We start from the raw sequence: 11,386 nt of genomic DNA on the forward strand, positions 1-11,386 counted from the left end.
GGGGGGGGGGAGAGTGTGGAGAGAGAGAAGGGTCTCACCTTGGTAACACTGAAGTCACCAGGACATTTCTGAGCCCTTCGTTCCAGTTCATAACAGGACAGGACTATTTAGAATTTCTGATGATTCAGAGAAGGTAGGGTTGACTGACTTTATTTTTACTTGGCCAAACTTTTCTTTGGGGATCCCCCTTTTGGAAAATCCTCTTTTGGTACACCCCAAGCATTTCTAAACGCTAAGGCAACTGAAAGGCTCCCAGTAACTGAGCTGATCACACAGCGGAGTCCGGAGTTTTCTACGAGGCAGCCCAAGCAACTCGAGTTGGCTGCTTGTATGCACTGGAAATGAAGGTCCGTGATTCTTGAAAGTATTTTTCCACAATCAGAACTGGCCTCTCTCCTTAATCTCTCAAAGAATTATTGAGACTGGGGTTAGGGGCCGGGGGAAGGGGTTGAGGGGGGAGGATTTTATAAGTACAATCCATTGGGCGTGCTTTGTGTCTGGGTATCACGGTGGAGAGGACAGAAGAAGGTGTTAAGAAGGAAGACCCAAGATGCTGGGCCAAAGTGAGGTAAATGAAGGGTCCCCAGAACTGTGCCTTAGCTGAGATGCCAGGAACACTTGGGGACTTCATCCGCCCCCCCACCATACCCCTCGCCAATGCAGCTCCATTCTCAGTCCACCCCTTGTGATTTTGCCCAAGCATCTGCTGGGGAGGGCAGCCTGTCACACTGGGATGGCTGGAGACTGGAGCACTAGTTGATTCTGCTCAAATGCCACCTGACTCTCCTAGTCCTAGGGAGGTTTAGTGTCTCTTTTTAATATCTGTTCCCTCTAGAGGGAAATCGGTTAGAGGAGGGCAGGAAAGAGCCCTGGGCCAAGGCCCCCTAGGCTGCAGCCCAGGGCCTGGGCATTATCTGTCAATGTCTCATTGCTATGGAAATGCCCCGGTAATTCAATCGGAGTGGATGTCTGGGGGCTGGAGGTGCTGGGGATGTTTGCAGGAGCCCACTAAGCTCTTTCTCTTGGGCCTTCTCAGCTAAATGAAGGGTCTGGAGCCCCTGGGTGTACAAGGCTCCCTCTGGCTTGGCCTCTACAGCTAAGGGCTGTCTTTTCAAGGTTGGAGAGAAACTCTGATGTCTGTGCCCTAAATTCCTCTAGCTAATCAGGGGCTTTACGCCAATAGACAAGGCTAGGAGCCTCCCAGCCTCCTTCAGAAACATTTCCCAATCTTTATTGCCCTCTCCTCCGCCAGAGGGGCTGGCCAAGGGCTAAGCTGTTTGTTTTATGGAGGGAAATGCAGTTGCATTGGAGGGGGCTTGTTAACTGCAGGAAAGGGCAGTTCCTGGAGGTCCTCAGGACTCCTTGCATAGGAGAAAGTGTTTCCCAGGGCCCACCCTTCTACCTGCTAAAGGGCCACTGTGTGAACATCCCTGCTAGCAAGGAGGCAGCTTCTGTGAGTTCACACTGCTCGGAGCCTTCCCCGGAGCCCACACTGCTCCGGGGCTTCCAGGGCCCTGAGTGGCCCTTGTTTCTCAGCTTTGAACTTTGCCTTGCTGGCCTCCCCTGCACTCAGATGTGCCAGATGCCAGGACATCAGCATCTCCTGCTCCCTCTCCCTCTTGGGCAGCATCCACATCCCCTGGGTCTTACAAGAGATTCCTTCAGGGCCACTGTCTCTAGGCAGCAAGAGAAATGGACTAAAACCACCTTCTCCAGCCTCCTTGCAACCAAGGGTGGAAGTTAGCAAGGCTTCTTGCACTAGGGAGGAAAGTACAGGCCTTGCCCTTAGCTCTTCAGTGTTCAGCTGCCTTTCCAGAACAAAGGGAAGATTCTGCGGGACTCAGCAGTCCGGGACTCAGCAGTCCGGGAACTTGGACCAGCTGGGGGAAGACTCTGCTTGCAGGGTCTGAGGCTCAGCCCTCCCTGAGGCTCCTGGACCCCAGCATGGAGCTACAGGTGTGGCCTTCATCATCTTTGCCCTTTTTGGTTTGTGTTATCTGCTGATGTGCTGAATAGTGGTGGTGGTGTGTGTGTGTGTGTGGGATCCGGGTTTGTGATAAAGACACAACCGATACTTCCCTTTTATGGTTTTTTTTGGGGGGGGGGAATATTAAACATGCCTAATTTTATAGTTGTTTTGGATTGGATTTTGCTATTAGCCCCGGTCTTGGGGGTGTTAATTGTTCTATATATTGCTTCTGCTAACTCTCCCTCATGCTAGTTTGTATTCACATGAGATATGTAAGTTTTTATGGAGAGCTATCTTGGGGGGCCGTGTTTCTGCGGGAGTCCCACGGCCCTGGATTGTGGGATAGCTACAGAGAAGGTATGCCCTGCCTGCCCTGCCTCTTGCTGGAGTTCCTGACTGGGTTGCTATCCTGGACACGTTTTTACATCATTTCTCGGCTGGGGGTAACTGCCATACGTTGTGATATAAAAGTGGACTCTCCCCCCCCATTTCTCCTGCCACATTTTATCCCCCCTCGCTTTCTTCCCTAGGCCTCCACAAGGAATCTGTATATTTCCCTTTCCTGGATAAATCTTAATGAGGATGATCCTGCTTCTCTTGGATCCAAAGTCATGTCTCCTGTCTGGTGTGTGACACTCCAAACTCCCCCCCTCAGGTCCATCTAGCTTGCTTATCGCTCTGACTTAAATCTCACTGTATTTTTTGGCATCAGAGAGTGGGGTTTGGCCATGCATTTAAAATTCTCACTGTTTCATTTTTCCCTGTGCTTGGGTGACTGCCTGCCTTGTTTCTGGACATCAATTCCATTCCCCCAAGGCCCTCTGGGACGAAGTCAGGCTGGTGGGAAGTGCAAGAGCACAGACTCCCAGTGCTGGGCAGTGATGCCCACCAGAGTCCTGGTGCAGTGCCTGCCGGGTGGGGGTGCCCTCCTCCACTTCCCACAGAGAGCTGCAGCACCAGCCCTGGGGCCTCCGGCACCATGCAGCTCCACTTAGCTCCAGGATGGCCAGCCTGCTCTCACTCCCAGGGTGGACATTCCCGAGGCCAAAGGGCTCTCTAAATGCTCAGAAGCGTCTCAAGTGACCCTGGGGGTGCTGAGGTTAGTATTCATCTTCCCCTCCAGGCATCAACCTCACTGCCAAGATCCCCTGGTGCCCCTTTGTGGTCACAGACCAGGCCAGCCACAGGGAGGCAGGGCGAAGGTGGGAGGTCATGGCAAAGAGAGGCTCTTTCCTGTCTGTGATGGGAGACCTGAAGGGATGCTGGTGCCGGCACACAGGTCTCGGGGAGTGGCCTGACCCAGAGATCTAGGCCCCTCGGGGGTCGAGGGAGGCTGCCCGGGGGCCCTTCAGAGCCCAAGAAGGCGACGGCAGGAGCCAGCCACAGCCAGCCACCCTGAGAAGCCTGGGGCCAGAGAACCCCCAACCCTTTCTCTCATCTAGCTGGTCCCTTTTTCCTTATCACTTAAGGAGCCACTCGGCTCCGTTCCAGACCAGCAGCCTAGAGCAGTGGGCTGGAGAGAAGAGATGCCGCTGAGCCAGAGCAGCCCAGCGGCGGAAGGGAAAGTGGGTGATAAATTTAAATAACCAGCTTGACTTGGCAGCTTGCTGAGTTGTGATGCAGTGAAATTAAAATCTCGGCAGAACTTGCAAACACTACCCAGAAAAATCAGTCTCTCTCCTTGGTTCCACGGTGGAAGGTGGGGAGGGGAGGCTGCCGACCGAGCCCCTGCCTCCGGCGACCACCCTAGCTTGCAATGTGATTAGCTGTGTGCTGGCCCACTGGGCCCCTCTCTCCCCTCCACACAATAGTCCGAGCTCCTCTCTTCCCTCAGTTCTGACCTTGTGGAACAGCTGCATCAAGTGGCTGCTGAAGTTTGAAATCAGCCTCCAGTGCCACGAGGCGGCAGGAATATCAATAAGGTCGACTCTTCAGGTTGGGCCTGGGCGTTCCCGGGCAGTTTCCCGAGGACTCATCCCTGAGGCCTGCAGCCTCAGCTGGGTGCCCGAGACGCAGGGGGTGAAGGAGGCTCTCAGAACAGCCCGGCACACCCAAGCCAGGCTACGAGCACGGACTGACGGCTCCGCTCGCTCACCTCTGACACACCCTGGCCAATGGCCCCTATGTGCACGGGTGTCTCTTTTTCTTCCTTCACCAAAGACCTTCATGTTTCCCCACCCACAGACAAACTAAGCTTTGCCAGAATCTTTGAAGGAAATTTCTACAAATATGTCAAAGCTTCTCCTCAAGCCCCGCCATACTAGAAGTGCAGTTCTCACAGATGCCAACCTCCTCACACGGAGTGCACCCCTCTTGGGTCTGCTCTCCTTGCAGCACGACTTCCTGCTAACTGCGAAGGCCTGCGCCAGGCAGGGACCCGCTGCCGAGGTGGCCCGGGAAGTCTCTGGACACTGCCCCCTTCCTCACCTTGACAGAGCCTCCAGTAAATTCTGTTTGTCCCCATAATAAACACATCATGAATCATTCATCTTTAATAGATTATGCAAATTAGGAGGACATAAAATCAACAAAGATCAATAACTGCAGCGTTTAATTGCCAGCAAAAACATTTTAAGAATGAGCATAATCTGCAGCCCTTTCTTGGGTAATGGCACCATTAATCCAAACATTGGATCTTGGCCTAAGTGTAGAAAAATCGTTCCCTGCCCCCACCCTGCTCCCCTCCCCTCCCCCACCTCTCCACACACTTCTCTCTTTTTGGTAATTTCCAGTTTCTGAGCGAGTTTCCCCGTCATTACCACTGGTGAACAGCTCCGAATGTTAATGGTTCTGCTTTTGTTACTCCTCGCTTGATTGAAATGTCGCATACAGATTGAGATGTTAGTGCTAACTTGCCACCTGGGAATGTCAAGCTGGGTCTGAAATGAACTTTTCTCACACTTGGATCCAGATGGATCAGCCGGAGATGTTCCCAGGCTGAGCTGGGACTGTTCCAGAGCCGTGGGGGGAGGCAGGCGGGGGTGCTCAAGGTAGAGTCACTTTCTGCACTAGCCAGAGTTCTCCTGCAGCAGGGGCCTTGGCCCCAAGATCCAGCTCTACCTCCCACTCCCCAGGAAGCCCCTCCCTGCCTTCTGGACAGTGGCCCCAGGCACAGGGAAGCACAGCTAGGTTTAGAGAAAAGTCTCCCGGGTGCCCTTTTGCCGGCAGCCTGGGCAGGCTACTGTGGGAAGTGACCACAGTAACTTTTAGCAGACCAGGAGAAAGCTGGCCTGGCCTGGGCCATCTCTTCCACCTTGGGACGAAGACCGGACAGATCAGAGGGCTTTCAAGATGGGCGATGTGGGCTCCTGCCCATGGCCAGCTGACAGTAGTCTGTATCCTGACTGGTTAACCCCACGGAGGTGGTCACTCCCCAAAGCCCCAGCCAGTTCTCTAGCGCTTCCAGACTGAGCCACTGACTGCCTAGCCGCGAAGCTCCAGCCTGTCCAGGCTGGAGATGATTGTACCAATACACCCCTTAAGGAGGAGCTGGGACAGCTAACTGACCACAGGCTTTCCCACGCCCCCAGGTGGAGGCTGCGTGGCCACCTGCAGACCGGCTCAGACCTGAGCCCTGTGCCCCATGCGCCACGCCCGCTCCCCGTCTTCGCCACTAGATGTGACGCTGGCTGCTTCCAGCCCTGCCAGGTACCCAGGCCGCCTCTGCTCGCCTCGCTCGGCAGGTAACGCCTCAGCGTCTCCCAATCCCCACTGAGACCCTGCTCAATCATTCTGTCTCCCAAGGAGCAAACGGCACATTGGCTTTAGTGGCTCCAGAATAATTAGGTGAATTTTAATAACACCTCAATGTGTGTCTCTCCCACTTGGGCACTTCCCTGGCCCCAAAACCCTGTGGCAGTGCCAGGTGCCTTCCACAGCCTACAGCCTGGAGCGCCATCAAGCCCGATGGCACACCTCAGCCTGCTTCCGCTCTAGCTGCCTCTGCTGCTCCCAACCCAGGGGCACACCGGCTGGGCGCTCCGCCCTGCCAGCGGCTGTAGGACAGGCCTGGCCCGGAAAGGAAGCCTCGGCCCCAGGGGTTTCTTTGGGGAGGAGGAGGAGGACTGGGATAAGTGGGTGATCTACAACCACACAGCAGGATGCCATGTTCTGAAACCCAACACCAGAGGGAGAGGAAAGCAAGTCCTCTCAGGCCTTGGGTGTGGAGTGTGGAGGCTGGACACCTGGGCATGCCCTTCCAGTCTCACCAGCCTCCTCTAACTGCCCTCCTCACTCCTCTGCACCCGTCACAGCAAGAAGCTTGTAACTCTGGCACCTTAGCGGAGGCGAGAGAACATGGTAGAAGAGAACGAGGCCAGCAGATGGAAGAAAGAACCAGCCACAGCCCTCCTGGCTCTGCTCTTGCCAGGAGGAGGCCCACAGACACCCTGACCATGAGGTTTCCGCCCCACGTCTGTATCTGTTCGGGACGCGCCCTGGATTTTGGAGGCTCATTCTCTGCAGGTATCATGGCAGCGGGCCCACTTGTCACCTGGGCCCCAGATGACACAGGCTGTGGCACCTCCCCTGAAAGCGGCGCCCCCACCCACCTGGAAGCCCCTTACCGGTCACCACAGGGTAGGTCTGAGTGCCTGACACGTTGCTGCCCAGTTCGGGGTTGGTGGATGCAGATAGACTCGACTTGACTTCATCAAGCCCGGGGGTCAGGGCTGGGAGGGAGTACTCGTTCCCCTGGGAGGAGAGAGAAAGGCGACAGCTCTCTATTGATGAGCACGTGTGGGCAGTGTGCAGATGGGAAGGAGGGGCAGCAGGAGCAGGGCCCTCCCAGCGGGGTGGAGGGAGGTGGCCCCCCGGGCAGGGGAGGGCAGGGCAGGCAGGCGCAGCCCGTGGTGGGGAGTTCTGTGTGGGTGGGGGTAGACCTGACTTTGTGAAGCTGGGGGTCTGGCCGATGCATTATGGATGGCACCCCACACCCTTTGAATGTCTGTGGCGTCTCCGCCTAAGAAGGCCCAAGAGCAGGACACAGCAGTGAGGCTCTCCCTGCCCAGAGGCAAGGGGTATTTTAGGGTCCCCTGGGGGGAGGAGCCTTGGGGAGGAGGGATGAGCCAGAAAGCGAAGGCAGAGGCCCTCACTGGGGGAAGGGCCTGTTGGGGTCTTCACCCTGGCACTGCTGGGCTTGCTGTTCGGGTGCTGGCGCCCCTTTTTTAAAAACAAACAAAGACGGCCCCACGGGCCCCTCGCTCTCTGCCTGTGCACTGGGGTATGAAATTGGGGAGGGGGAGAGTCCACATGGCTAACAGAAGGGTGGGAGGGGGGCCAGTCATTGACTCTGAAAGGGTGTCCTGCCCGAAACACTCGGGTAATTGCCTTTTTATTGCAACCACGCCAAGCCAGACCCCAGAGCCGGGCAGGCCAGGAGTCTGCACAAAGCAGGAAAAGTTGCTCTGATTAATATTACGTTAAATTAAAACTGATTTTCTGCTCTTTCGGGTCCGTTTTTTTCCCTTCCGCTTCCTGGCCCCCCCAGAGGACCCCCTCCCCTCCCTGGCTGGACGGGATTGCCTCGTCATTTCCAATTCCTTCTCGTATTGATCTTCCTGTAGAAATCAGTTTTGTAATTAGCTGCAAATTAGGCCTTCTACTGGGGGTGAAGCTGCCCCCTGATTTATCACCAGAGTAATTCGCTGTGATCGGAGAGAAATTAAAATGAACTCAATTAGGCTTCGGATTTGCTTTATGGGCCCTGCTCCGAGTTTCAGGGGGAAAAATGACTGTGCTGGTGTTTAATAGTCTAATGAAAGTAAATAAAGGTTATTCATTGTAATACAGCCGGGGACTCAGGGAGGGTGCACTGAGCCACCCGCCTCGGCCGGCTCCTCCTTTGTTGGTTTATGGCTCAGGGCACCTTAAAAAGACTTTTGATTTTTGTTTTATGAAGACAAACAGCTTATGGGATAAAAGGACGGGCGGGGAAAATGGCGAGCGGCTGGGAGCCGGTGGGGTCCCGGAGCGGAACTGCGGCGTGAGCTGGGGGGGGGCTGCGCGGGTGTGAGCCTGCGTGCGTGCGTGTGCAAGCGGCTGGCCGTGGCGTGGGCCGGCCCTGGGCTGTGCCTGTGGGAGGAGGGGGTGTGAGCATGTGCCCCTGGGCGGCGCCTGAGGTGTGGGTGGAGGCGACGCTGGGCTGGTGGTCTGGGGGAATGAACACCTACCGCCAGTGGGTCACCGTGCAGCAGTGTGTGTGTGTGTGGGGGGGGGACGGTCTGTAAACGCGTGCACACAGGTAGCTGCAGCGCATCAGATGTGTTTCTTCATGGTGTGTTTGGGTGGTTCTGCCCCCACAGGAAGGGTCAGGGCTAAAGGTAGGCCGGCAGCCTGCCCGGGGTCACACTGGACAGATGAACTGGGGAGAGGAGGCAGGTAGGGGTGGCTCTCCTGACGCCAGGCAAGAAGAACACGCCGGCTTGCACGGATTTTCTGTAGGTCCTGGGGCGGGCAGGCCGGGGGGCTGCTGAGTGCTCTGGGTCAGGAGCAGGCCCAGTGGACCAGAGCGGGTCGAGTGGACCTGTGCAGGCCGAGTGGACCGGCACAGGCCACACAGCCACATCCTTCATCGTACCGAGGGGGGAAGGGGCTCTGACAAGGGGTAAGATTTACCTAACGCCGTACTTTCTAACGACCATAACCACGGCGCTTTCTCTTCTCTCCTGCAAGGGCCTTGTGCGGCTGTTCACGCAGCATGTACACGGTGCAGGCCCATGTAGCACGTGTGGGTCCGTGACACATTTCCGAGGCCTCCCTCCGCCCGGTTCCTTCCCCTTCCTCAGCAGAAAGCTCCTTCCTCACCTGTTCCGATTTGATGTGCTCTGATGCTTGGAAGACGTCAGGGTAGGAGGGGCGCTCAAAGACCCGGTCCAAAGCTTCCAGCTGCTGCTGGGTGAAGGTGTCAGCTCGCAAGTGCTTCCGCAAACTGTCCACGCCACTCTGTGAGTCTCCATTGGGGACGGAGCCCTCGGACACGTCTGGAGGACACATGGACACTGGCGTGTCAGCACAGGCTGGCAGGGGCATGGGGTGTGACTGGGCGGAGGGGGTGCGCTGCTGCTTGGCCCCTAGAGTTTTGCACCCCTGCTGGGACCCCTTTTCCCCAGTCTTTTGGCTAGGGGGGCTGACCCAGGCACTGGCCATGACTTAGAGAAGCCAGAGCCTCCGAAGGTCCTGGGAAGAGAAAGGGAACTTGCCACAGCTCAGGTGGCCGGCGGGGGGTGGGGTGGGGGCGGGATGGGAGGTGGGTGGGACTTGGGAACAAGGATGAGGCAGAGGGGAAGCCAAAGGGGTTCGGGGCCACCTCCCGGGGGCCTGTCTTCCCTGGACCCCTCTGCCCTGCCAGGTCAGCCTGGGGGAGGAGCTGGTGTCTTGGACATTCCTGAGCTGTGGAGAATTGAACTCAGCTCTGAGATGAATTTCAGTTCCACTGACTCCAGAGGTGGAAAATCATCAAATCTCCGAGGGTGAGTATAACACGGAGACTGGGTGAAGTAATTAACTTCATCACAAGGGAGGAGGGACTCTGAAAGCTGAGCTGAGACGTTCAGCCCGCACTGGGCCAGGACCAAGACCCAGTCAGGCCGGCCGGCGGTGCAGCAGCCGCAAACCCCGCCTCGGGCGGCGACGGAGGACGGGTCTTGGAGGATACCCTGTGCCCGCCATCCCTCTGAGCCTGTGACCTGGGCACAGGCCAGGGCCCCTCAGAGTTCAGCTACCTGGCCCCTGGTTCTTGGGTCTCCACAGGGAGCTGAAACTCACTGTAAAGGAAAAGCCACCGTGGAGCCCGACGAGCGTCCGGGCTTCTCACCACTCTGCTACCCCTGTCTGCCCACCCTGCCTCCTGCGCTGGGTCCTCGGCAGTTGTCAGAGCATACAGCAGCAGAGCGCCTTCTCTGCCACCCTCCCCTCCCCCTCCCAGCCACAGCCAGGCTCTTCTTGGCTTCCCTCAGCCTGAGACCAGCTGGGGAGCACTGGGCCTGGGGCCAGCCCATGCTATAGGCCCCAGGGTGCTCCTCTGGGACGGTTATATATATCAGTTTATAGGTGATTATAGGATATGATATAATCAATACTGCATTATATACAGTAACGCCATACAGTATCATTCGGGAGACCATAGACAGTATTACATATTGATTAACCCCAACCTGCCGCCGTCCTCTCTTGCTGCCTCCGAGATGGAGCGTGGGGTCTGCCTTGCAAACGGGACCGCCTGGCTTCCCTCCACTCTAGTCCACAGGAGATGGGAAAGCCAGAAAGAGGTCTCTGTGCACACGTGTGCGTGAGAGAGAGAATGAGGGAGAGAGACGAATTCAGCCCAGGACCAGGTCTGAGGCAGACAGACAGACGCATCCCTGCTGCTGTGCCTGTGTTCCCTGTGTCCTCACGGACACGAAACTTGGCTGCTATTGTTTCCGTGTGAGCCTCTGGAATGACTTTCTGTCTCGGGGGCAGACGCGTCTCCCTCTGTGGATTGGGGGGTGGCACATTAATTTCCCCTTTTGTGTGAGTTGTCTTTGTGTATATGTGTTTGCACGTGGACAGATCCAGACAAATCTGTCTGTGTAAGTGACACACCAAGCGCTTTCTAGAAAGGCGAGTGACGGGTGCGGTTACGTGGGGAGCACGGCCCACGCCCTCCGTGTCTCTTCTGGGCCCGCTTCTCTTCCCAGGGTGTGCCACGTCCTTCCCACCCCTGTGGCTATGTGCGTGCCCCATCGCGTGAGACTCCCTCCTCCCTGCCGTGGAAGCCCTGCCGTCAGGGCCAAAGGAGGAAGCGTGTCTTTGTGTGGGTTCCGGCAGTGTCACCAGTGGGTCCGGGGAGAAGAGCGGGCATTAGCGTGAGCAGGTGCTCACACGTGGGTGTACGTACGTGCGTGGCGAGACTCCTGCATGTCCCTGTGGATGTGTGTGTTTGCCTGTGTGTGGCTTGACTTGGCGTGTGTGTGTGAGAGAGAGAGAGAGAGAGAGTGTGTGTGTGTGTGTGTGTGTGTGTGCAGGGGCTGAACTGAAGCTTTGTCCTCAGGTCACTGGCTGGAGGAGTCTCTTTTCCTTCATTTATTCAGGGGCCCTTCAGATCTTGACAAATCTGTCACTCTAAATTTGCGAGAGATTATGGTGCTCTCTCCCCAGCCCGCAGAGAGGTGATATATGATATCTGCTGCCCCTATTGATTGCCTGATCTGGTGGCAGAGGCCGGCGAAATGAACTTGAAATGAACATCATGCCTCAACTCATTGTGCGTATAATACACTACTTAATCCCACATTTTTCAGCCGCTATGGAATTCAATTGATCAATCATGTTCCACTGATAGTACTGTTTTAGGGGTTATTGCTGCTCCCTCCACTCACTGACCTTTTTATTTATTTATTTTTTTGTATACGCGGGCCCTGGTGAGAAGACGGTTAC

At 56.3% G+C, this 11,386-nt stretch overlaps 1 protein-coding gene across 5 annotated transcripts in view; it reads right to left on the reverse strand.

Moving 5' to 3' along the window:
* The window catches only part of PAX2 (paired box 2), a 72,862-nt gene that overhangs the window by 10,003 nt on the left and 51,473 nt on the right, over positions 1–11,386 (reverse strand). For all 5 annotated transcript variants that reach the window (XM_004680532.1, XM_004680530.1, XM_012723495.1 and 2 more), the window contains 2 exons: positions 8,774–8,949; positions 6,535–6,661 (listed from right to left, as the gene is read on the reverse strand). In XM_004680532.1, coding sequence (XP_004680589.1) covers positions 6,535–6,661; positions 8,774–8,949 — 303 coding nt within the window. The remainder of the gene's footprint in view (positions 1–6,534; positions 6,662–8,773; positions 8,950–11,386) is intronic.

The sequence above is a fragment of the Condylura cristata genome, unplaced genomic scaffold (assembly GCF_000260355.1).
Source record: "Condylura cristata isolate star-nosed mole 26May11 unplaced genomic scaffold, ConCri1.0 scaffold00011, whole genome shotgun sequence".
NCBI lineage: Eukaryota > Metazoa > Chordata > Mammalia > Eulipotyphla > Talpidae > Condylura > Condylura cristata.